The sequence below is a fragment of the Chiloscyllium plagiosum genome, chromosome 27 (genome assembly GCF_004010195.1).
Source record: "Chiloscyllium plagiosum isolate BGI_BamShark_2017 chromosome 27, ASM401019v2, whole genome shotgun sequence".
Classification (NCBI taxonomy): Eukaryota; Metazoa; Chordata; class Chondrichthyes; order Orectolobiformes; family Hemiscylliidae; genus Chiloscyllium; species Chiloscyllium plagiosum.
Window position 1 is genome coordinate 45,137,064 of NC_057736.1, and position 27,995 is coordinate 45,165,058.

Genomic DNA, 27,995 nt, shown 5'->3' on the forward strand with positions numbered 1-27,995 from the left:
AAGACTAACTGGCCTGTAATTCCCAGGGTTATCCCTATTTCCTTTTTTGAACAGGGGCACAACATTCGCCACTCTCCAGTCCCCTTGTACCACCCTTGTTGACAGTGAAGACGAAAGGATCATTGCTAACGGCTCTGCAATTTCCTCTCTTGCTTCCCTAGGATCTATCCCGTCAGGCCCGGGGGACTTGTCTATCCTCAAGTTATTCAAAATGTCCAACACATCTTCCTTCCTAACAAGTATCTCCTCTAGCTTACCAGTCCATTTCACACTCTCCTCTTCAACAATACGGTCCCTTTCGTTTGTAAATAAGGAGGACCACGCAGTACTGCCCAGGGCTTCAGGCCGAATTCAGTGATAGTCTCTCATACTAAGTGCATATAGTTACAAGTTGGAACACTATCCGGGAGGCAAAGTAGTGAATGTAGATGCATTGAGCCACCTCCTGCTGGTGGATACATCACTGATGGTACCCTCACTGAGTCCATTCGGTTTTACATTTTCTGGACACACATCCAGTCATAGATGACAATATCACACATTGGACACAGAAAGATCTGATCTTGGCAAAAGTGAAACAGTTGGTGGTGATGGGAGAAATGAAAAGGCATAGACACAATGGTTGGGCTGTACCCAGAGTGCCAACAAGGACAAAATTTACTGCCGGCACCTCACCTACATTCATACGAATAACTAGTTAAACCATGGGCTCAGTTACAAGTCAAATATGCAGGTCTTTTCATGGTTCTTAGTCATTGTGGGCACCCAATCAAGGTGTCTGGATGTGTATAGACTTCATTTGACAAACATGGGGACGATGATAGAAAACCATGCACCTCTTTTGCAACACATGGTTTCCCGGAAGTGTTGGTCACAGATAACGTGCGGTGTTCAACAAATTAGGACAGTTCTATGCTATGCATCATCCAATGGTCTGGCAGAAAGAGCAGTCCAAAGGTTGAAGGCAATCGTAAAGAAACAACGCAGCACTTCCGTAGATACCAAACTCTTCCCGTTCCTGTTTATTTATAGGACCACCCATCGTACAGGTATAGCTGAATTGCTAATGAGGACTCCGCACCAGGTTAAATCTGATTTTCCCGGACCGGGGACAGGGTGGGGTGAAATGGAATCAAGAATGCCAATGCTGGACACAACACTATGCTCAGCAAGAAAGGCAGTTTACTTCAGGGGCCCAAAATTTGGTGTAGAAACCACAGGAATGGTCCTGCATGGGTAATAGACATGGTCGATTCAAGGTCAAGTCGAATAAGGTATAAAGTTTGAATAGGAATAATAGTTTTGAACAAGCACTGAAAGCTGCAAACTTGCAAACAGTGTGGGAGCTCCTTGATAGCATTTCTGACATCTGGTGTCTGTGGGTTCTCCATCTCTGTCGAGCGTTGAAGATACATCGGTAGCTGAGTGGACACAGTGGACGTGATGCCATTGCAGTCTGAAGAAAATGAATTTCTTCTAAGGTGCTTCAGACACAAGAGGTGAGTTAATGTGCATTACACACCACCCATATCAGAGACAGAGTTGGAGGAGCCTGACCTGGTGTTACAAAAAAAATGATGTGGCCTATGTCCTCAGACTCGGAGGGGGAGGGATTTAGTGACTGTACAGAAGTCTGCTAGGTGGACCTCAGAGAATATGAGTTCTCTGATTGGAGCTATTATTCTGTTCCAGTCCGAGAGCCCTGGTGGACACATAAGAACAGGAGTGCCAGACATCCTGTTCACTTTGAGAGCTGAGTCTGAGGGAGCTAGATCAGTGTCAAGGACCCTTCATGCGTAAGTAAAGGATGACCTGGGAAACCAGTATCTGTGGAGTTATTTCATTAGTCAAGCTTTGTATTTAAAAGATGCTTCCTGTTACCTTTGCTGTGTTGCCAATCACAGTAAATTGTGTCCCTTGGTTCCCAATCTTTCCATAATTTCTGCCTGGTCTTGGATCATAGAACATAGAACATTACAGTGCAGTACAGGCCCTTTGACCCTCAATGGTGCGCCGACCTGTGAAACCAATCTGAAGCCCATCTAGTCTACACTATTCCATTTATTTATCCAATGACTATTTAAATGCCCTTAAAGTTAGCGAGTCTACTTCTGTTGCTGTTGCAACAAGTAATATTATTAGTTTTTCCATGGTATTCATGTAACTGAAGTTCCTCATCACTGTATAGACACAATTTATTTTGCCTCTCTAATCCTAATGACCAATCTAGTGAAACTTTATGTACTGTTTTCAATGCAAGTATTATACCCTGTTAAAAATGGAGACAAAACTGTGACAGTAGTTCAGATGTAGTCTCACCAAAGACATGTATAACCCTATATAAGACTCCATAATTCTTGTAATTCAGTTACCTTGCAATAAATGTCAATATGCCATATAGTTTCCTATTTCTTTGCTGTATTTGCATGCTCTTTACCTACAATCCTTAATTGGTTGTACTTTCTGAATGTCAACATTTTCAAGTTTACCTCCTTTAAAAACATACTGTTTTTCTATTATTATCATCAATGTCATGAACTGTACACTTCTCCATATTATTTTCATTGAGGAATGATGGTCTTGCGATGGAGGGAGTGCAGTGAAGGTTGACTAAATTGATTCCTCAGATTTCATGACTTACGTATGAGGAGAGGTTGATTTGGTGAGGATTGTATTCATTGGAGTTTAGACAAATGAGAGGGGATCTCACAGGGCTAGACAGGTTAGATGCAGGAAAGATATACCTGATGGTGAGAACTCCAGAACTGGGGGTAATAGTCTATGGATAGGGGGTAAACCTTATAAGAATGAGATGAGGAGAAATTTATTAACCCAGAAAGTGGTAAGCTTGTAGAATTCAAAAGACAGAAAGTGATTGAAGTCGAACGTATGTTTTCAAGACGGCATTAGACATAGCTGTTGTGGCTAAATGGATCAATGGATATGGGGGAGGATGGAGTTAGGCACTGAGCTTGATGATCAGTCATGATCATATTGAATAGCAAAACAACCTGTTGTTGCCAAATGGCCCAATCCTGTTCCTATCTTCTGTGTTTCTCTGTGAAAATCCATATGCCACCTTCTTACCCACTTACTTAACTGAAGGGCCTGTTTCCACACTGTAATGTAATCTAATGTAATCTAAAAAAAAAATCTGTTAGTCTCTTTGCAACCTTTTCCTATTATGCTCATTGCTTGCATTTCCACCTAGCTTAGTACTGTCAGCAAACGTTTGTGTCCTGTTTGGTTCTTGTCCAATAGTCACTTTTCTAGTATGCTAATATTTATTCCCAATTCCATGGACCTTTATATATTAACCTTTTGTGAGGAAATTTATTGAACGTCCTTTGGATTTCCAAGTACATTACATTATCGGGTTGCAGTTTATATGTCCCACACCCAAGAAAACCCTCTAATTTGTCAACCCAGTTTCCATTTTGTAGAAACCATAGTGACTTTGTCCAATCATGCGATGATTTTCTATGTGCATTTTAAAAACTTCCTTCATAACAGATTCCACCATTATTCTGATAACTGACATTAAATTTATTGGTATGTAAATTCTCTGTTTCCCGCTCCTTCCTATTTTGAATAGATCTTCTGGGATCATTGTAGAACTTAACTCAACTTAGAAAGTAATAATCACACAGCCATGATCACCACAACTATATATTTTAAAACTATAGTATGTAGATCATTAATCTGTGAATTTGTTGAATCTTAGTCCCTTGAGCTTCTCCAGTATAGTTTTTTCTATGACAAGATTAAGTAACTAAATTACCTTGGTCTTTTGAGCCCTTACGTTGCTGTTCATTTCTTGTGTGTAATTCCTGTTTTCCGTGATAAAGCTGGACTCAACAATAACATCTTTGTTATTTTCATAATTCCATGATAATTTCTCTGGCCTATGCCTGTATGGGACCAACATTTACTTAAGTTATTCTCCTCTTTTTCATGGATTTACCAATGCTCTTCCAATCTGGTTTTATTTTTCTGGCCAGTTGTATTCTAGTTATTCACTATTTGTCAACTATTGCAGACCCTTTGCTGGTTTATGAAATAGCTTCAATCCGCAAACTTTATAATATTCTTTGCATTAATATAAGACCCTCACATTTAATATAACACTACTCCTAACATTCTTACTATTATATCCTTAGGATTTTTTTGTTGAGTTTTAGTTTTATTAATAAAATATATTTTTGATGCTTTCTTTTAATTCTTTACCACGTTACCAGACCAAACCACGCACCCCACCCCCCCACTTCAGATATGTCAAGGAGATAGCTTTTATCTTATTTAAAGGTAAGTGTAAGGTGCTGTGTTCCACATGTAATTTGATTGGTAATGCTACCCAGCTTTATACAAAACACGCTGTATTCTTACACCCAGTAAGAAAATGCAAACAAAAGAAAGAAGAATTGGTATAACTTTAACTCTATTGGAAAAATTAACATGGTAATAGATTACTTAACTATTAAACAGCAACTGTTCCAATATAGTGACATCCCAGAAATATACCCCTAGTAAGATAGGTTGTCTCACATGCAGTGTTTCTCCAATCCAGGAGAAAAGAACACCAAGAGAAAATTGTGGCAGAGAGAGAGAGAGACCTCCACATTAGTTTAACAGCTTCCACAGCCAACTTCAAAACTCCAACAACTACTGAAAGCCTAACTAAAACTCTGTTTCTCTGGGAGCCTGACTCTATCCATTCATGCTGCTTCTATTGTTCTCACTTAAAGCCTCACAAGATGTTTACTTTATTGGCTTGGAAGGGATAATTCGGCACCTCTGGCTCAAAGCCTTCCTTCAAAAAAGACTAAAACAAAATACACCTCTCAAAGCCATAGTATCGTCACATCATTTATCCCATCAATCTTCGCCAGCTCTCCCTTCATACCAAAGTAATATGCTTTGCTAAACTTAAGATTCTTGCTTGAAATTACATTCTTTGCTGCTAACATCCAGCTGGAACTAGAACCAGAGACATTCATTTAATTCATCAACTAATTCTTTGAGCATCTCTTAAATCCTAGTTATCAATGTTTGCAAAGCTACAGGAAATACTAATCTGACAGCTAAATTTGGCAGTTGCAGTTTCAATGAAATTAATGTATAGTCAGGAACTTCCCAGGACCTTTGTCCTCTTGGATTATAGCTCCTATTATGTTTCTCAATAAAGGTACTTTTAATCCTGTTGGATTTATTTTTGGTTTGCAAAGGGATTTATTTTGTTTTTGTTTATGTCAGCTTCAAGTCAAAATTAATTGATAATATTTTTATTGGTTCAGTTTTTGATTAGGAGAACCTCATCTCTCATGAGACCTCAGTCTAAATTATATAGCATGCATAGTACTTGATTTCAGAGTACAAATACGGTTTGGCTGAATTCTAATAATGTATGGAAGTTTCCTGTCATGTAAGCATAAAAACATCCACAAGACAATGTATATTTTTACCACACCGCACAATGTGTATGCCACAACTTTCAGTGTGTATCATCAATTCATTAAAGAAAAATTGCCTTTAAATACTTTGTGGCTGCAAGTTAAATAAACTAAATAATTGCTGAAACCAAAAGAAATATGCAAGTCCAAAATAACCAGAATGGAAATAATGATGTACCAAAAGGTACTTTTCAAATTCAGATAACATCAAAAATGTGAAGATCAGTAGGTTTTAGATATAATGTCTGTGTGTAGTGCACAGTCATCTTTGTGCATAGCTTTAGGGCAGACTGAATGATGCATCCTTTCTTATTCAGATGTTACTTGTATTATATTTCCCTTGGCTAAGATGGACACTTTGCATCACACACATTCAAGATTGTATGAAGTTCGAATTAGCATAAAAGTTGAGTCTCATGCAAAACATTTGCAAAACTCTTCACTGTTTTATTTTATTCTTGTGTCTCCACAACTTGTTTCGCTTTTCAACCGTTCTAATCTGTTAACTGTTCACAGTTTGAGTGATCTAACTTGTTTAGTTTTCTGATATCTTCATCTCACACTTGTGAATCTGCAACCAGTAACCAGCATGTTAGGATCTTACCACTATACCAGCTTATTTTGCTGAAGCTCCATAATGCAGTATAACCACTTCAAATGTCTAAAACAGTACAGGTACCAATTCCAAAACTTTGGTTTGTGCACATATATTCTTTGTTTTCTTTGAAAATTGCTTTTGCTCTGAGGTCTTTCTAAGATTTCCCATTGATTGTTCCTGGCCTTTCATCACTGAAGAAATTAACACTTTTTGTAATATACAGAACAGTCTCTTCTCCATATGTTACAATGAGCACAAATCTGTTCATCAGGAATTCCGATAAAGAGTATGATAATATTGTTTATGCACCAGAATTTAAAATCTACTTGCAATCCATTGTACATCAGAAATATGGGTAAATATAATAAAAAGAGCAAATAAGGCCTAAGTTCCCAGTGATACATTGTCCCAAAAGAACCTTGCTGGTTATTTTTGGGGAAGGAGTTACTCATTCTGATTTTGACAAAAAGCTGCTTTATCTCAGCAGCTCACAAACATGATGAAAGCATACTCAGCACATTCCTGGAGCCTACATTTTCAAATCTTGTCCTCATTTTCTTTCTTTCCTTCCCTTTCTTCATGTTTTCCCAGCTTATTGTCTGTGTTGAATCAGGGATAGAGAAAGTACTATTTGAAGCTCATTTTTGCCTCTGTAATTTAATCAGGAAGTGCACTATGATAATCCCTTGGGAAAGAAAATGGTTTATACTCTATTATATGTTTTATCGCTCCCTGTGGACACACATGGCTTTGTTGCCTCCAATTAATGGCATGATTGAAATGTTGGTCATCGATTATTGGAATCATGTGCTAACATTGTATGGTGTAGGAATGACAACAATATCTATTTCACTCTAATTTTTTAAGATTGATCATTAAAGGTGTACTAAAGTTGTCACTGAGATTTTAAAACTTTGGCATCTTTTTAGATTTGTCTCAGAGTTATTGTATTGCATTAAGAACTTAGTTTGGTAATTATAGTTTCAAAGATAATGGATTTGTTCTGATAGTCTTGAAAAATGAATTTAGTCAATTAAATTTAGCACTCCTGCACTTCCGTTCTATGACTGTACTATGCTTGAAAGGAATGCAGGATGGAAAATTAGTATTCTGATGGAGCATGACTTCCCTTTGTGGGAATTGAAATTGCACAAAAAATGAAATTTTAGTTGAGAAAGTTCCAGGCAAGTTATCAGTAAGGAATATTGAATTTTAATTTCATATTATTAAACTAACAAATATGTCCAAAAACATTTTGCTCAGTTGAGACAATAATGATCTATTTTGTAAAACATCACCAAAGAGGCATGTTTTATACTATATTGGGTTTGTCATCAAGATGAAAGAGTTATACTTGTTATTTTAGCATTCTGCAGTGTCAGATCCCTCATGTAATTTACACTGTGTTGTAGTACATGGTCTTTGGGAGGAATGGTCGCCTTGGAGTTTGTGCTCAGTTACCTGTGGGAGAGGATCGAGAACCAGATCTCGGATGTGCGTTGCTCCACAACATGGAGGGAAAGCGTGTCAGGGTCCAGAGCTCCAAACCAAGCTCTGCAACATTGCACTCTGCCCTGGTTGGTATAAATATTTATTTCAATTGTGTGTCTCTTCAGAATGTTTTTTTTGAGGGTAGGACCATTTCTTGCATTTTTAGGGACAGGGTTGACAGCACAAAGAAATTAAAATCAGTCTTCATGCAGGTTGAATTATTACAACAAACTATTTCATTGAAGAAGCCTGAAAGAATTTTGATTTATTATGTATGTTGAAAAAAATTTAGAGTCATAGAGTTACACAGCACAGAAAGAGACTCATCTGCTCTGAATAGACATCCCAATCTGACCTAGTCCCATTTGCCAGATTTGGCCCATATCCTTCTAAACCTTTCCTATTTGTTAAAAAATCACATAACACCAAGCTGCGGTCCAACAGGTTTATTTTTAATCACTAGCTTTTGAGAAGCAGCACTTCAAAAGCTAATGATGCCAAATAAACCTGTTGGACTACAACCTGGTGTCATGTGATTTTTAACTTTGTCCACCCAGACCAACACCAGCACCTCCAAATCATTTCCTTTTCATGTATTATCAAATCTCTTTTAAATGTTATGATTGTACTCACCTCCACCACTTTCTCTGGCAATTCATTCTATACACGTCCTACCCTCTTATGAAAAAAATACTTCTCAGGTCCTTTTAAAAACTTTCCCCTCTCACCTTAAACCTATGTCCTTTAGTTTAGGACTCCCCTACCTGGGGAAAAAAAACAATCCATGCCCCTCATGACTTTATAAACCTCTATAAGGTCACCCCTCGGTCTCCGATGCTCCAAGGAAAAAAAACCTCAGCCTATTCAGCCTCTCTCTATAGCTCAAACCTCTAGTCCCAGCAACATCCTTGTAAACCTTTATTGCACCCTCTTAAGTTTAACTACATCCTTCCTATAGAAGGGTGACCAGAATTGTACAGTATTTTGAAAGTGGCCTCACCAATGTCCAGTATAGCTACGACATGACATCCTAACTCCTATAACTTGGTGTTCTAAACAATGAGGGAAGTGTGCCAAATCCCTTCTTCACTACCCTGTCTACCTGCGACTCCACTTTTAAGAAACTATGCACCTGCACTCCTAAGTCTCTTTGTTCAGCAACACTTGCCAGAGCCTTAACATTAACTGTATCAGTCCTACTATGATTTACTGTACCAAAATGCAACACATCACATTTATCTAATTTAAACTCAATCTGCCACTCCTTGGCTCTTTGACCCATATGATCAAGGTTCCGTTGGACCCTGAGATAAACTTCTTCACTGTCCTCTACATCTACTTTGTGTCACCTGCAAATGTGCTAAGCATATGTCCTGTATTCAAATCCAAATAATTCATATAAATGACAAAAAGCTATCCCAGTACTGATCCTTGTGGCACACCATTGGTCATGGGCCTCCAGTTCGAAAAGCAACTCTCTACCACTATCTTCTATTTTCTCTTTTCAAGCCAATTTTGTACCCAATTGGCTATCTCACCTTGGATCTCATGTGATCTCACCCTATGACCCTGCTATTGCAGAACCTTGTTGAACGATTTGCTGGAGTCCATATATACAAAGTCAGCTGCTCTGTCTTCATCAATCCTCTTTGTCACCTCTTCAAAAAAACTCAATCAAGTTAGTGAGACATGAATTCCCATGCACAAAGCATGCTAACTATCTCTAATCAGTCCTTGTCTTTCCAAGTGCATGTAAATCCTGTCCCTCAGAATCCCCTCCAATAATGTACGCATTACTGACATAAGGCTCACCAGTCTATAGTTCCCTAGCTTTTCCTTATCACCTTTCTTAAATAATGGCACATTAGCTAACCTACAGTCTTCTGGCAGCTCACCTGTAGCTGTTGATAATACAAATATCTCAGCAAGGGTCCCAGCAATCTTTTCCCTAGCTTCCCCCAGAGTTCTACAGCACACCTGATCAGGTCCCGGTGATTTATCCATGTTTTAAGACTCCACCACATTCCTCCTCAGTAATATGAACTCTTTTCAAGACATCACTATTTACTTCCCGAAATTCCCTAGCTTCCATGGCATTCTCTACAGTATTTACTGATGTGAAATATTTGTTCAGAATCTCACTCATCTCCTGTGGTTCCACACATAGTCAGCCACATTGATCTTTAAGGGCCCTATTCTCTTCCTGGTTACTGTTTGCCCTTACTGTATTTATAGAATCTCTTTGGATTATCCTTAACATGATTTGCCAAAGCTATCTTATGTCCCCTTTTTGCCCTCCATATTTCCGTCTTAAGTGTACTTCTACTGCCCTTATACTTGTCTCGGTATTCACTCAATTCCAGCTGTCTATCTACCTCCTTTTTTCTTGATCAGAGCCTTAATTTCTCTAGTTATCCAGCATTCTACACCTACCAGCCTTGCCCTTCACATTAACAGGAATTTTCTGTCTCTGAACTCTCATGATCTCATCCTTAAAGGTCTTCCATTTCCCAACTGTCCAATTACCTGCCAATAACCTTCCCAATCAACTTTTGAAAGTTCTTGTCAAAATTGGCCATCAAAATTGGCGTTACTCCAACTTAGAACTTTAACTTTTTGACCAATTCTATCCTTTTCCATAACTATTTTAAAACTAATTGAATTATGATTACTTGACCCAAAGTGCTCTCCATTATCACTTGTCCTGTTTTATTTCCGAAAAGATCAAGTATTGCTTCTTCTATAGTAGGTACATCCACATATTGAATAAAAAAATGTGTTCTTGTACACACTTAACAAATTCCACACTTAACAAAGCCCTTAACATATGACAGTCCCAGTCTATGTTTGGAAAGTTTTAAATCCCCTACCTTATTCAGATGTGATTTGGAGAAACCGGTGTTGGACTGGGGTGTACAAAGTTAAAAATCACACAACACCAGGTTATAGTCCAACAGGTTTAATTGGAAGCACTAGCTTTCGGAGCACTGCTCCTTCATCAGGTGGTTGTCCTGATGAAGGACCAGCGTTTCAAAAGCTACTCCTTCCAATTAGATCTGTTGGACTATAACCTGGTGTTGTGTGATTTTTAACTTTATTCAGATGTGTTTCATTAACCTTAATTTATGCTAATAGCGAGATGAACTGCAAAACACTTTCTGTTATCTGAACAAAGCTGACACTATTGAACACATTTGACAGTGGTATCCTTTATAATCTCTTTTGAAAAGAGACTTGAACTCTGAACTGCAAATTGTTTGTCGATTTTATTAACATGTCTGATGTAATATTTTCTCAATACATTTTTAGGGGCGAAGTTGCCTAACCATTTAAAATATTTTAAAATTGTTATTCATTTCTTAATTCTGATCTTCTTGAATGGACGAGATAATTTTGAGCTCTTCCACTTAGTATATTGGATCTCCTTAGTATATTAGATGGATAAAGAACTGGCTGGACAACAGGAGACAAAAAGTAGCAGTGGAAGGGAATTTCTCAAAATGGAGAACTATGAATAGTGGTGTTTCACAGGGATCTGTGTTGGGACCACTGTCGCTTGTGATATACATAAATGATCTGGAGGAAGATATAGGTGGTCTGATTAGCAAGTTTGCAGATGACACTAAGGTTGGTGGAGTAGTAGATAGTGAAAGGGGACTGTCATAGAATACAGCAAAATTTAGATAGTTTGGGGAGTTGGGCAGAGAATTGGTAGATGGAGTTCAAACCGGGCAAATGCGAGGTGATGCATTTTGTAAGATCCAATTCAAGAGTGAACTATACAGTAAATGGAAAAGTCCTGGGAAAATTGATATACAGAGAGATCTAGGTATTCAGGTCCATTGTACCATGAAGGTGACAAGGCATGTCGATAGAGTGGTCAAGAAGGCATACGGCATGCTTTCCTTCATTGGATGGGCTATTGAGTACAAGAGTTGGCAGATTATGTTACTGTTGTATAAGACTTTGGTTCAGCCACATTTGGAATACTGCATACTGTACTGGCCACCGCCTTACCAATAGATTGTGGATGCTTTGGGGAGGGTGCAGAGGAGGTTCACCAGGATGTTGCCTGGTATGGAGGGTGCGAGCTATGAAGAGAGGTTGAGTAGATTAAGATTATTTTCATTAGAAAGACAATGGTTGAGGAGGAACCTGATTGAAGTCTACAAAATCATGAGAGGTATAGATGGGACAGATAGCAAGAAGCCTTTTCCAAGAGTGGGAGACTCAATTACTAGGGGGTCATAAGTTCAAAGTGAGGGGAAAAGTTTAGGGGAGATATACATGGAAAGTTCTTTACTCAGGTCGTGGGTGCCTGGAGCGCATTGCCATTGGAGGTGGTAGAAGCGGGCATGATAGCATCATTTAAAAGGTATTTGGACAGATACGTTAATGGGAAGGAGCAGAGAGATACAGACCCTTAGAAAATAGGCGGCAGGTTTAGATAGAGGATCTGGATCAGCACAAGCTTGAAGGGCCGAAGAGCCATTTCCTGTGCTGTAATTTTCTTTGTTCTTTGTACTAAAAGGAAGCAAAATACAGAGACTGTTAGAAATGGCATACAGACTGTGCAGCATTCCTGGAAAGATAAAAAAAAGCTAACATTTCACGTTGAGACCTTTCATCAGAAATGAAAATAGCAAGGATGCAACAGGTCTTAAAACAAGTGCAGAGCTAGTGATCAAAGGTGGAGAGAATGAGGATGCTGATAATCTTCTGCTAGTAGTGCTTACTGCTTCTCCAAATCCATTTTTTGCTTCTATACTTATTTCATTATTATCCCCTTTCAATTGCACAATTATCCCTCTTGTTATTAAATCATTCCTCTTTTCACTTTATCACAATGCTTCCCTTTTGTTCTTTCCTTCATTCTCCTCATTCCTTTCCTTGCCTCTATAGTTGCTTAAGAACTATTACATCTCTAAATTCTTCCAGTTCTGATGTCAACATCTCTTCCTCTGGCCTCAGTTCTGCCTGGTCTGTTGTGCATTTCCAGTATTCACTGTTCTAATTTCTGATAACCAGTATTTGAAAGATTTCACTTTTGTTTATTTGAACAATGTTTTACCTGAGAGCTGGTTTCAATCCATTCTACCACTCATTAACAGCAACTTCTATTGTATTTATTCAGTTTGTAATTGAAGTGATGCGATGTGTCTGTTTAGAAGTTTAGTGTATTTCAGTGCTTTTTGACTTAGTGATTTCTTTCTTTATAAATTATTGTTACTTAAAGCTGAGCAATTCATTTTTATTTATGCCACAAAAATACTTGAATAGAAAAGTTTCATTGATTGTAGCCTCAGAAAACGTCTATAATTTGTAAAATTAAAAAATGATAATTTTATATATGTATAAGATGATAAATGAAGTATTAATTTGGTATTTGGTATCTAATTATACACTATAGATCAGGGCAACAGAGCCATAGATTTTCTTGTGCCTTATTGCTTTTTAAACTGGTTTTATCAAAGGTAAATAGAATATTTATGACCTTTTCTGCATGTTTGGTTTATAGCAAACCTCAATAATTTCTGCTCCATTTTACCTTCTCTTAGTTAAAAATGAGATTATTTGTGATTATTACCAGTACTTTTTCCTTCATTCATGTCCATTGTTCTATTACTGTACAAGTTGGCTTTGCCAGGAAAACAACAGGGGAATCTTACTGGAGACAGCTAAATTGAGTGAATCCAAGAGAAGCATACATTTTGATATTAATAATTTAACATTGGTGGGGTGGGGCTTGAACAATCTGGCGTTTTCCTCTACTCACAGACACTCCTCTCAATTACACTGGGCAATCAAGGTTCAACCTTATTGCTTTTTTTTGTGAGTGTTTATTTCATATATATGACAGTAACAATGCTATATTAATTACCTTATTGTTAGGAATGAAGAACGTGGTGGTGGGTGTCTTTTTGACCCACTGCAGCCTAGTTGTGCGTTCATGATGGTGTTAAGTGAATTCAACATTTTTTTTGCCAGTGATGATGAACGGGCATCAATATAATTCCAAGGAAAGAAATGTGATCCTGTTATGCTCCTGTTTCTGAGTTTCTGAGGTTGAGTTTGGTGAGTTGATATTTTAATCCTGTTATCTGGTACACAGACAGTGGTGGAGGGAATAAATGAATGTTAAGATCATTGACAGGGTGCCAATGAAGAAGACAGTTCTAACCTGAATAAGTGTTGATCTTCTTGAGTCTTGTGTCTGGCTGTGTCCAGGTGAGTAGTGAGTATTGCAATCCTGAATTGAGCCTTGTAGATTATGAAACTTTGGAGGATCAGCACATGAGTCATTCATGTAGAATATTAAGTCTCTTTGCTGGTTGTGTCACACAGTGTTGATGTGATTCATTCGGATTCCAGTTAATAGTGACCTAAGCTTCACTGTTGGATAATTGTACTGTCTGTTGCACTGTTGAATGAAACATATCAGAAAAAAATTGTTTCAGCTCATGGTCAATGCTAGTTATCAATCTTAGATAAAGTAGTAAATATAGCTTTAATCCCTGCCAGACATGCTAGTCAAAAAATGTTTAAGTTATATGTCTAGTAACTTGTAATTCCAATGTCAAAAATCACCCCAGTCCAACACGAGCACCTCCACATCTAATTACAACAGCACTTACGTGAGTGCCGTCAAAGGCTAGGATTGAAGTAATCTGCAGTTCCTGGTGAATGGTCTGATATAATAGTGGTCTATGTAATAGTATAAAACAGCACATCATTGTCATAGCTCCTTGGACAACAGGAATCTAAATGGGGCAAAGCAGAAAAGGGATCCAGAGTACATTGGTGGATCTCCCATGAGTTGACAATGATGCCTACTCAGGGTCATTTTGAATTGGAGAATATCAATGAGTCAAGGACAAAAAAAAGCGAGATAATTTTTATCACAAGAGAATTAAAAAGACAAGAAGTTATATTGATGCCATGTAGAGTCTTTGTCTAGCCACACCAAAATTATTGTATACCGTTCTGCTCTCCATAATACAAAAAGCATATGGAGCTGAAAAATGCCAGAACTGAAAGACTGAACAGGCTGGGTCATTTTCAATGGAAAAGAGATACTGAGGGTGACCTATTAGAGCTATTTACAATAATGAAGCAGTTTTATAGGACATATGTAAAGAAGGTGTTTTCACAGTTGAAAATGTGTTGCTGGAAAAGTGCAGCAGGTCAGGCAGCATCCAAGGAGCAGGAGAATCGACGTTTTGGGCATGAGCCCTTCAGGGTTTTCACAGTTGGACAATACATAACTAATGATTATTAAATGCAATACAGGCGCTCATTAAAGCAGTAAGAAATTCAGGAGAAACATTTTAATCCAGAAAGTGGTTAGAAAGCTGTACTTGCTGACACAAGGAATACTTTAGATGAATAGCGTACATGAGATAGAAAAGAATGTCCTGATGGGTTTGGATGAGGGGAGACTCATTGCACAATAGCAGTGGCATAGACCAGTTGGGTCTAATGGCTATTTCTGTGTGTCAATTCCAAGTAATTTGATCTTTGATAGCTCAGTTCAATAGTAAAAGCGATAGTTAGACTTTCTGCTAGCCAGATAATTGTTTCTGGAACAAAGTTGGGAGTTATGCATGGGTCTCCTGTGAAATCCCCATTCGAGGAGACTCTGAGAGGATTGCCCAGGAAATAGGGTGGCATGGTGGCACAGTGGTTAGCACCGCTGCATCATAGTGCTAGGGACCTGGGTTCAATGTGTGGAGTTTGCACATAGTCCCCATGTCTGTGCGGGTTTCTGCCGGATGCTCTAGCTTCCTCTTACAAAGATGTGCAGATTAGGTGAATTGACCATGTTAAATTGTCCATAGTGTCCAGGGATGTGCAGGCTAGGTGGATTAGCCATGATAAATGTAGGGTTGACGGGAATGGGTAGGAGTCTAGATTTAGATGGGATGTTATCCCAGATTTGTTGAGCCAAACTGTTTCTTTCCGCACTGTAAAGGTTCTACAATTATATGAAATTGAATATTCAGCTTGGCAATTCCCTGTGCCCAAAACCTTCTGTAAGCATTGGAGAATTAAGAGAGCTTTGATGGAGTTGATTAGTCGTTACTGAGGAAAGGTTAGACTGTTAGATACAGATTGTAATTCCGGAGCAACTATTCAATCGATCTTGCTCCCCTCCCACCTCCAAAACACCTTCATTTACACTACCCTCACACCTCTTAACATTTACCAGATGCTGAGCAGATATCAAATCTTCTCTGACACACTTTCCTGGCTACCGGACAAAATATGCTCCTCTGCCCCTGGATCATTACTTGCCTTTTTTCAACTTGAACCTTCCCCACCCTCCTCTTCTGCCCCCACATATCCCCCCCCCAGCCCGACACACACATCCCTTGCCACTAGTCCTGACCCACACTTCCTCTCTGCCCCACCCAACCTCGCAGAACATCCCTTGGCTTGGTGTCAAATCCAACCAGACTTCTTCATTGCTAGACTTAATCCCCCTCCCTCATTTCAGATTCAAACCCTGTGTTCGGCCTCTGGAACTGATTTTATATCACCCAGCTTTCCCCTGCTCTGGACCAGTACAACTCCACCGTGCAACTCCACCCCACTCCCCATCTTGCATACTGGGAACTTACTTGACACCCTGCTCCCTACTCATTTGGCATACTACTCAGTTGGTATTCTACTAATTTGTCTCCATAACCCACTTCTGATTTGGTACCCAACACCACCTCCCCCAGCATATTTCTTGTACTTAACTTGGTCAGGTGAATTGGCCATGCTAAATTGCCCGTAGTGTTAGGTAAGGGGTAAATGTAGGGGTATGGGTGGGTTGCACTTCGGCGGGTCGGTGTGGACTTGTTGGGCCGAAGGGCCTGTTTCCACACTGTAATGTAATCTAATCTAATCTTTTCACAGCTGATGTCAAACTGGCTGTCTGTAATACTGGACATTTCAGAAATTTTGGAATAAGGCAACTTACTGCTGTAAGAAAGAGGATGTGTATTGCCTTCCCTAAAAGGTCTTCACTACAGTGACTGTCAGAAGGGAATTACAGCTCTATGTTTCTGAAGGAGATCTGCTCAGAATCTTCTGTCAGAAATGTGGAGCTCCTCCATTGTTAAAAGTTGAATTTGCAGGGTGGCAGACTAAGGTACCACGTGTTCAAACTACTTAATAAGTTAAGATTCCATGTGTTGAGGGCAGTACCTTGTTAGAGGATTGTGTAACTAATTGAGCGCTGAGATAATGGGGGCATTTCCTGTAACTGCTGGAGTGACACAGGTTTCAGTGCTGTAGCCACAATTGGTTACAACAGATGAAGGAAGTTAATCTACTTTTGCCAAGCATGTAGGTGACACAAAAATAGATGGTGGGGTTGGGGGGGAGGAGGGGGGAAGGTGGGCAAGTCTACAAAGGGATGTAGAAAGGCTGAGTGAGTGGGCAAAAGTTTGGCAGATGGAATTCAATGTGGGAAAATGCATTTTGGCAGGAAGTATGGAAGAGCTGAATTTTATTTAAATATGCCAAGACTAGAGAAAGCTTGGCAGAGGAGGACTTGAGAGTTCTCATGCAAGAATCTCAAACAGCCAGCATCAAGATTTGATGGGCAATAAGGAAGGCAAATGGACTATTTGCCTTTGTTTCAAAGGGAATAGAGTATAAAAATAGGGAGAACTTTATAAAACTGTACAATGTACTCATCACAACACACCAAAATACTCTGAACAGTTTTGAATCCCTTATCTAAGGAAAGATAAACAGCCACTGAAGGTGGTCGAGCAAAGACTCACTAGGTTGATCCCAGGTATGAAGGGATTTTCTTATAAAGAGAGGTTTAGTAGATTGAGCTTATACTCATTTCAGTTTAGAAGAATAAGAGGAAATCATATTGAAACATATAAAAATTTTTGGAGACTTAAAGAGTAGATGCTGTGAGAATGTTTTCCCTTGTGAGAGTGTATAGGTCCAGAGGGCTTAATCTCAAAGTTAGGGTTCATTTTTATTCATTTGTGGGATATGAACATTGCTGGTTAGGCCAGTATTTATTGCCCATTCCTAATTACGAGTCAACCACATTGCAGGACTGGAGTTTCATGTAGGCCCAACCAGGTAAGGATGGTCAATTTCTTCCCGAAAGGACATTCTTGAACCTAATTTTTTTTTACTGACTATCAACAACTTTGACATTGGCCCTATTGGGGTAGCTTTTTTCTTAATTACAGATTTGTTTTTATTAAGTTCAAATTTCATCAAAAGTGTTCATTTTGTTACCAAGACAGAGATGAGATTTTCTTCTCTCAGAGGGTAGTGATTCTGTGAAATTTGTTACCACAGAAGCTATTGAGGCTGTGACAATCGTATATTTATGGACAGGATGGACAGATTTCTAATCAGTAACGAAATCAAACATTATGGGGATAAGACAGAGAAGTGGGATTGGGGATTATTAAATCACTCATGATATAATTGAATGGTGATGCAAAGTCGATGAGCTGAATGGCCTTCTACTCCTATGTTTTATCATCTATTTTAAGGTGTCAGTTTAGTCCAGCCAGTTTTGGCCAGTTGTCTGTTTATTTTTGTATGACTTCATTACATGAAATAGCCTGCTCCAGAACTGAAACTCAATGTCTACCATAATCCAACTAATTTGCATGACATTTTCATTGATGTATAGAGGATTTCAAGGGAACATTACTACTGAAATCTCAATAATCTCTACGAATACAATTTATTGGACGATCTGAATGCTTTACTAATAGCATTGTTTCACAGTTCTTTACAAATTTGCTGAAGAGTCTTCCAAGTTGCTTAACGATAGAAATTTATCAGGTATAAAAAGTGCAGATACTGTGAAACATGAATGAAACTTTTTCTTTTTCACTTCTGGAATGTAAGCGTAGTGAGCGATAAATCCACTTTAGGAATGTGGAGTTCAGTCAATATGGTTCACCCACATGCTTTTAAGTAGATAGTTCTAGTTGTTTAAACCCATGATGATGAAGAAATGGCACTGTATTTGCAAATATGATTTGTGGGTCTTTTTATTAGAGATTCATTTTTTTTTAATGTTAGTGTTTCAAAGAACTGTTATAACATTTTGACCAAGTATTGTGAAATAATCATAAAACTCAGAACACTCTTTTGTATTGATATTATGAAAGGAATGAAGTTTTAAAACTTATCATTAATCCTTGGATCCATTTTCTATAAATGGCCCACATGGAAGTAGTAAACATGAGGTTTTGATCCTTATTTTTAAAAATAGTATTCACCATCTGTTATTTTTACACACAAATACAGTGGCCTTCTTTTGAATTCTGACTTTGAGTCAAGTGCCTATGTTTACGGGAAGCTGTAGACTATTAGTTTTTCTTTCTAAATGTTGGCTGCAGTGGTGTCATCATCTCTGACTGTTCAGGCTTGATGGAACTCTCACTCACACTACTGTTTTTTCAAGCTTGAAGTGGCATAGTGTGTGTGAAGATAGCCACATTTCTGGTGCAACTGGAAAGATTGTGTTTGAGAACAAGTTGAAGTTGATTCCATTATTGCAACTGTTTTTAGATTGCACAAATGAAGTCCAAGTTTCCTCAAATCAATTTTCCCCCCTAATTTTATAGTAGAACCATAAGATAGGATTCTAGGTAATCCAAGATGGAGAACAGAAAATAATTGTGGCTGTAAGAGCTGCTCCTTTTTTGTGGTATTTTCAGTGTTGGAGCTGATTTCCTTGAATTCTAGGTGGAGTAATTACTGTATTATAAGCTGGTGCTTTGATTTGGAACTTCAGAGAGAAAAAAAAAATCAAAGCAACAACACTTTAAAAAGAGAGACAAAGGCAGTGACCACATGGGAAGTGATTCAAATGGAGCAGTAAACCTGCACAGCTGTCTGATCCAGTTAACCTGCATAGCTAACTGCCTTTGCTATTTGGTTTCAAGTTTGTTCTAAAATAAGCAAACAGTCAAATTCATAGGCCACCTTGGAGAAGCCTGGGTGGGGTGGGGGTGGGGGGGGCTGGTGGATGAGGAGGACGGTGGGTGAGGAGGACAGGAGAACAGTTAAGTGGTTAGTTTTAAAGTATAACCTTCTGGTTCTTTCAAATCTACAGTTGTGAGTTCTCTTTTGATCATATGTTTTTTTTATTGAGATCTGTCTCTTGATTAAACTTTAAAAATATGAAAAGCATAAGTACTAAACTAGCCTGGAGCAGTAAGACTGTGCTGTTTTCGGGGTTTGTCTATTGTTAAGGTACAAAGATAGTCTTTAGTGGAATAATGTGTATTTCCTCTTGAATTTGGGAGATTAAGGAGAGTTTCTGTATTCCTGACGATTATGTCTGCAACAAGTGTGATTGTTTGTGAATCCTATCGTTTACATGGATTGATCGGTGCAGCGATGAGGAATTTACAGGAGCTAGGGGATGTGATTGGTGGCATTTGTTAGGAGGGAGATAAACTGAAGGTACGGTCAGGTGGATAGGTGACCTCTAGGAAAGGTAGGAGAGGGAGGCAGATAGTCTTCTGTGGCTATCCCCATCTCAAACAAGTATGCTGTTTTGGAAAATGTAGGGTATGATGCACTCAATGCAGTGTCCATAGCCTGTGTAGCACAAACAGCCAGGTTGCTGGTACCAAGACAGCTATAATGAGGGGTATTCCAAGGTGATTGATTAAGATAGGGGATTCTCTAGTCAGATGGACAGACAGACATTTCTGCGGCTGACAGCCAGATCTCAGAATGGTGTGTTGCCTCCCTGGAGCCAGGATCAAGGATATCTTGGAAAGGGTGCAGAATATTCTCAAAAAGGAGAGGGACTAACAGGAGGGTCATTGTACACATTGGAACTAATGACATAGAAAGAGAAAAGGACGAAGTTGTGAGCAGAGAACATACGAAGTTAGGCAGAAATTTACAAAGGAGATCCTCGAGAGTAGTAAGATCTGGATTAGTCACAGTGCCATGAACTGGTGAGTATAGGAATAAGAGGATAAAGCAGATGAATGTGTGGATGACGAGCAGGTGCAGGGAAAGAAGGGTTCTCATTTTTGGATTATTAGAATGTCTTCTAGGGTAGAAGTGACCTGTATAATAAGGACAGATTGCACCTGAATTGGAAGGGGACTACACTGCTTGGAAGGATTTAAGCCAGTAAGGGGGGCTGGAGGAGGGAACTCAGAAAGATAGTGAGGAAAGAGATCAGTCTGAGATTGGTACAGTTGGGAAAAGGAGTAAATCATCAGTCAGGATGGGCAGGAATAAAACAGAGAATGAGATAGAATTGATAAACTGAACATGCAAGAGACCCATCAGGTAAGGCAGATGAACTCAGGGCATGGTTAGAATTGGGATATCATAGCAATTACAGAGGCATGCCTCAGGGATGCACATGACTGGCAGCTTAATGTTCCAGCATATAGCTGCTATAAGAAGGATGGACGGGGGGACAAGAAAGAGAGGGGGAGTGGCATTGTTGAATAGAGATAACATTACAGCTCTACTTAGGGAGGATATTCCTCGGAAACATCCAGGGAAGTTATTTGGGTCGAACTGAAAAGAAGAAAGGGATGATCACCTTATTGGGATTGTACTATAGACCCCTCCACAAAGCCAATGGGAAATTGAGAAACAGATTTGTGAAGAGATCTCTGTTATCTTTAAGAATAATAGGGCAGTTATGGTAGGGGATTTTAACTTTCCAAACATAGACTGAGATTGCCATAGTGTTAAGGGCTTGGATGGAGAGGAATTTGTTAAGTGTGCACAAGAAACATTTCTGATTCAGTACGTGGATGTACCTACTAGAGAAGGTGGAAAACTTGACCTACTCTTGGGAAATAAGGCAAGGCAAGTGACTGAAGTGTCAGTGGGAGAGCACTTTGGGGCCAGTGACCATAATTCTATTAGTTTTAAAATACTGATGGAAAAGGATAGACCAGATCTAAAAGTTAAAGTTGTAAATTGGGGTAAGGCCATTTTTGACTGTTTTAAGCACAAACAGTCAAAAGTTGATTGGGGGTGGATGTTCACAGGTAAAGGGATGACTGGAAAATGGGAAGCCTGCAAAAATGAGATAACGAGAATCCAGAGACAGTATGTTCCTGTTAGTGTGAAGGGCAAGGCTGGTAGGCATAGGGAATGCTGGATGACTAGAGAAATTGAGGTTTTGGTTGAGATTAAGAGGGAAGCGTCTGTCAGATCTAGGTAGCAGAGACTGAATAATCCCAAGAAGGGTATAAAGGTAGTTGGAGTATACTTAAGACGGAAATCAGGAGGGCAAAAGGGACATGAGATAGCTTTGGCAAATCGTTAAGGATCATCCAAAGGGATTCTACAAATACGTTAAGGACAAAAGGGTAACTAGGGAGAGTATAGGGCCCCTAAAGGATCAGCAAGGCTGCCTGTGTGTTGTACAGCAGGAGATGGGGGAAATACAAATCAAAAATCTAGCATTAGTGTTTACTGTGGAGAAAGGTATGAAAGATAGAGAGTATAGGGAAATAAATAGCAGCATCTTGAAAAATATCCGTATTACAGAGGAGGAAGGCTTAAAATGCAAAAAGGTAGATAAATCCCCAAGACATGATCACAAGTGCCCTAGAACTCTATGGCAAGCTGGGGAAGTAATTGCTGAGCCCTTGCTGAGATATTTGTTTCATTGATAGCCACAGGTAAGGTGCCGGGAGATTGGAGGTTGCCTAATGTGATGCCACTATTGAAGAAAGGTGGTAAGAAAAAGCCAGGCAACTAAAGACCGATGAGTCTGACATCGGGGTTGGTCAAGTTTTTGGAGTGAATCCTCAGGTTAGGATTTACATATATTTGGAAAGGCAAGGACTGATTAGGGATAGTCAGCATACCTTTCTGCATGGGAAAGTGTGTCTTACTGACTTGATTTAGTATTTTGAAGAAGTAACGAAGAGGATTGATGAGGGCAGAGCGGTGGACGTGATCTATATGGACTTCTGTAAGGCATTCAACAAGGTTTCTCATGGTTAGCAAGGTTGGATCACACATAATAGAGGGAGCATTAGCTATTTGGATATAGAACTGGCTCAAAGATAGAAGACAGAGGATGCTGGTGGAGGGTTGCCTTTCAGACTGGAGGCCTGTGACCAGCTGTGTGCCACAAGGACCGGTGCTGGGTCCACTGCTTTTTGTCATTTATATAAATCATTTGGATGTGAACATAGGAGATATGATTAGTAAGTTTGCAGATGACACCAAAATTGGTGGTGTAGTGGATAGTGAAGAAGGTTATCTCAGAGTACAATGGGATCTTAATTAGGTGGGCTAATGGGTCAAGGAGTGGCACATGGAGTTTAATTTAGATAAATGTGAGGTCTGCATTTTGGAAAGGCAAATCAGGGCAGGACTTAGACACTTAATGGTAAGGTCCTGATGAATGCAAGTTCCTAGTTCCTTGAAAATGGAATCACTGGTAGATAAAATAGTGAAGAAGGTGTTTGGTATGCATTCCTTTATTGGTCACTGCATTGAGTATAGGAATTGAGAGGTCATACTGCTGCTGTACAGGACATTGGTTAGGCCACTTCTGCAATACTTCATTCAGTTCTGGTCTCCCTGCAATAGGAACAATGTTATGAAACTTGAAAGGGTTCAGAAAGGATTTACAAGGATGTTGCCAGGATTGGAGGGTTTGAGCTAGAGGGAGAGTGTGAACATACTCGGGCTATTTTCCCTGGAGCATTGGAGGCTGAGGGGTGACCCTATAAGGTTTATAAAATCATGAGGGGCATGGTTAGGGTAAATAGCCAAATTCTTTTCTCCAGGGTGAGGGAGTCCAAAGCTAGAGGGTATAGGTTTAAGGTGAAAAGGGAAAGATTTAAAAGGACTTAATGGGCTACGTTTTCATGCAGAGGGTGGTGTGTGTGGAATGAGCTGCCAGAAGAAGTGGTGAAGGCTGGTATAATTATGACATTCAAAAGGCATCTGGATGGGTATATGAATAGGAAAGGCTTACAAAAATATGGTCTAAATGCTGGCAAATGGGGCTCGATTTAATTAGGGTGTCTGGTTGGCGTGGACGATTTAGGTTGAAGGGTCTGTGTCTGTGCTGTATAGCTACGACTTGATATTGGAGCAAAATTAGGCTGCTGCACCATTCGATCGTACTGATATGTTTCTCAACCCCATTCTTCTACCTTCTCCTGTTACGACATGGCAGTGAACCACTCTGTTGATTAAACCAAACATCTAGTCTCATATGTATTAATCTATATATGAGTGACAGAGAACTCCCAAATTCAACGACTTAAAGAAAATAATATCAATTTATTCTTTGACTCTGAAAATGAACATTAAACAACAACTATTCACAATTCTAAGCTCCCCTTTCTCTTAATGCCTTATTATCTTCCTCCAAGTTCATAACAATATACTGTTCCAATATTCCTGGTGAAGGGCTTATGCCCGAAACGTCAATTCTTATGCTCTTCGGATGCTGTCTGACCTGCTGTACGTTTCCAGCACCACACTCTCGATTCTGATCTCCAGCATTTACAATCCTCACTTTCTCCCTGTTCCAATAAATTTCAAAACCACACAGCAGCTGTCGTCTTCCATATCTGTCTTCTTCCGGCTAAAGATCTCCCTGGGTCATCTTCTTTCTTTTCACTGCGAATATGTTTCATATGAAAAGGTATCTTTGATTGAGATTGTTTCTTAATTTCTTGGATCTGTGTTGATAGCAGTTGCTGTGTCTCCAATTTTCAAATTGTCTGCTTTTTTTTAATATCCCCAACATCAGATCGTCTCATTGGTTCGATGTTGGCAAAACAATAATTTCAAATGTGATTGAGTTTTAGTATCCTGGGGCATGATTTAAAATTATCAGTTAAATTCAACTTGTTGTCTAAATGGTATCCAATACAGGTATCCAATTCACAGCCTTCAACTTCATAACACTCCCAACAGCCCTTCATTCTCTTACAAATCAAGAATCTATCTCTGTGACTTGGCTTCTATAGCCTTCAACGGCAATGAGTTCCACAGATTCACTATCCTGGCTAAAGAGAATCCCCCTTATCTCAGTTCCAAAGGATCAATCCTTCATTCTGAGTCTGTGCCCTCAGGTCCTAGTCTCTCCTCGTGGAAACATCTTCTCTACCTCCACTCTATCCAGGCCTCGTGATATTCTGTAAGCTTCGATGAGATACTCTCTCATCCTTGTAAACTCCATCTAGTGCTGGCGCAGAGTCCTCAGTTCACATAACAAACCCTTCAACCCTAGTATCGTTTTTGTACACCTCCTCCAATGCTAGTGCATCTTTCCTTAAACACGGGGCCAAAGGTGCTCACAATGTTCCAAATGTGGTCTGACCAGATTCTTGTACAGCCTCAGCAGTGCACCCCCATCTTGTATTTTAGCTCTCTTGAAATAAATGCTGACACTGCATTTGCCTTTCTAACTGCCAACTGAATCTGCATGTTAACCTTAAGAGAATCCTGGATTCGGACTCTCAAGTCTCCTTGTGCTTCAGATTTTCAAAGTCTTTCCCCATTTAGAAATAGTCGATATCTCTTTTCTTCCAACTGAAGTGCATAAACTCAAACTTACCAGGTGTAAGTTACCAGGAGTGGGGTCCTACTCACTAAGTGGAATTCCATTTTGGAAGCTGATAAGGATAATATGACCTCAGAGGAGTGCAATCAGAGCCAAGCTTCGGGCACTACAAGTGACTTGACTACAGGTGGGTGGGGGTCAGAGGAAGGGAAGAGCAACAGTGATAGGGGATTCCTTAGTCAGGGGAGCAGCCAGGCATTTCTGAAGCTGAAAATGTGACTTCAGGGTAGTGTGTTCCCTTCCTGGTGCTGAGGTCAGGGATGCACCTCAATGGATGCAGGGCATCCTGAAAGGGAAGAATGATGAGTTAGAGGTTACATGTTCGTACCAATGATATCGACAAAGTGAGGAATGAGGTCTTGCATCAGGAATTTAAGGAACCTGGGCAGTAGGTTAAAGAGCAAGTGCTCAAAGATTGTAAATATCTGGATTACTCCAGGTGCCATGTGTAGCGAGTGTAGAAATGGAAGATAGGACAGATGTCTGCTTGGTTCAGGAGCAGGTGCAGGTAGCAGGATTTAAGGTTCTTGGATTATTGTGACCTCTTCTGGGGCAGTAATGACCTGTACAGGAGGGACAGGTTGCACCTAAACTAGAGGAGAACCAATATCTTTTCAGGGAAGTTTGTAAGTACTACTTGGGAGGGTTTATACTAGGGTGGCAGGGGGCTGGAATCCTGAGCAGCATATCAGAAAGTGGATAGATTGAGGTGAGAGTAGATGTTATGACCAGTACATCTGAAACGAAGTGACAGGTTACTGAACACGATGGGGCTGTTGAGTTGAATTCTGTTTGTTTCAATGCAAGGAGAATTATGGGTAAGGCACATGAGCGTAGAACCTGGATCAGTACATGAACTATGATGTGGTCACCATTGCAGAGACCTGGTTGAGGGAGGGACAGGATTGGTTGCTCAATACTCCAGAGTTTTAATGTTTTAGGTGAAATAGAGAAGGAGGTAAAAGAGGTGGAGGATTTGCATTGCTGAACAGGGAGAATGTTACAGCTGCGTTCAGAGAAGGCATACTCAAGGGCGCATTTGCTGAGACAATATGTAGAGTTCAAAATAAGAAAGGTGCAATCACTCTGATGGGACTACACTGTAGCCCCTCCCATCCTCACCAACCACTACGGAGACATTGAGGAACAGAAATTAGATTAGATTAGATTACTTACAATGTAGAAACAGGCCCTTCGGCCCAACAAGTCCACACCAACCCGTCGAAGCGCAACCCACCCAGACCCATTCCCCTTCACCTAACACTACAGGCAATTTAGCATGGCCAACTCACCTAACCTGCACATTTTTGAACTGTGGGAGGAAACCAGAGCACCCGGAGGAAAACCACACAGACACGGGAAGAACGTGCAAACTCCACACAGTCAGCCGTCTGAGGCGGGAATTGAACCCGGGTCTCTGACGCTGTGAGGCAGCAGTGCTAACCACTGTGCAACCCATAATGCAAGCAGATTATTGAAAGATGCAAAAAACAACATTGTGAGTGATTTTAACTTCCCCAGTGTTGACTGGGACTTCCTTAGAACAAGAAGCTTAGATGGGGCAAAATTTGTGAGGTGTATCCAAGAAGGTTTCTTGAAAAAATATGCGGATAGTCCAAAGAGAGAAGGGGCTACACTGGACCTTGTACTGGTTGATGAGCCTGGCCAGGTGACTGACCTTACAGGAAAGCATTTTGGAAACGGTGATCACAATTCCTAAACTTGCCACTCCTATCAAAAATGACACTCCCCCTCCTCTCTTGCCTCCCTCTCTATCTTTGCTATTGCATTTGTATCCTGGAACATTAAGCTACCAGTCATGCCCATCCCTGAGCCATGTTTCTGTAATTGCTATGATATCCCAGTCCCATGTTCCTAACCATGCCCTGAGTTCATCTGCCTTCCCTGTTAGGCCCCTTGCATTGAAATAAATGCAGTTTAATTTATTAGTCCTACCTTGTCCCTGCTTGCCCTGACTCTTTGACTCACTTCTGCTCTCAACTGTACCAGTCTCAGTTGGAAACGGTGATCACAATTCCTAAACTTTTAAGGTAGCTATGAATAAAGATAATTCAGGACTTTGCAGGAAGGTACTAAACTGGGGGAAGGCAAATTATGTCAGTATTAGGCAGGAGCTAAGGACAGTTAAGTGGAAACAGCTGTTATTGGTCAAGTCCGCATTTGACATCTGGGAATTGTTTAAAGGCCTGCTGATCAGAGTTTGGAACCAACATGTTAGTAGGTCAAGTTTTGCATCTTCTCTAGCAGGTACATCCACATACTGAATCAGAAAATTGTCTTGTACACACTTAACAAATTCCTCTCCATCTAAACCTTTAACACTATGGCAGTTCCTGTCTATGTTTGGAAAGTTAAAATCCCCTACCATAACCACCCTATTGTTCTTACAGATTGCTGAGATCTCCTTACAAGTTTGTTTCTCAATTTCCCTCTGATGATTAGGGGGTCTCCTCCCACTTTCTCCAATCTAAAGGAGTAGCCATGGACACTCGCATGGGCCCCAGCTATGCCTGCCTCTTCGTAGGATATGTGGAACAGTCCAGCTTCCGCAACTACACTGGCCCCACCCCCCACCTTTTCCTCCGCTACATCGATGACTGTATCGGCGCCGCCTCGTGCTCCCACGAGGAGGTTGAACAGTTCATCCACTTCACCAACACCTTCCACCCCGACCTCAAATTCACCTAGACAGTCTCAGATTCCTCCCTCCCCTCCCTCGACCTTTCTATTTCTATCTCAGGTGACCGAATCAACACGGACATCTACTACAAACCGACCGACTCCCACAGCTAACTGGACTACACCTCCTCCCATCCTGCCCCCTGTAAAAACGCCATCCCATATTCCCAATTCCTTC

At 40.0% G+C, this 27,995-nt stretch overlaps 1 protein-coding gene across 7 annotated transcripts in view; it reads left to right on the top strand.

Moving 5' to 3' along the window:
- Window positions 1-27,995, top strand: part of LOC122563754 (adhesion G protein-coupled receptor B2-like) — a 776,300-nt gene that overhangs the window by 304,326 nt on the left and 443,979 nt on the right. For all 7 annotated transcript variants that reach the window (XM_043717945.1, XM_043717942.1, XM_043717944.1 and 4 more), the window contains one exon: window positions 7,461-7,625. In XM_043717945.1, the coding sequence (XP_043573880.1) occupies window positions 7,461-7,625 (165 nt within the window). The remainder of the gene's footprint in view (window positions 1-7,460; window positions 7,626-27,995) is intronic.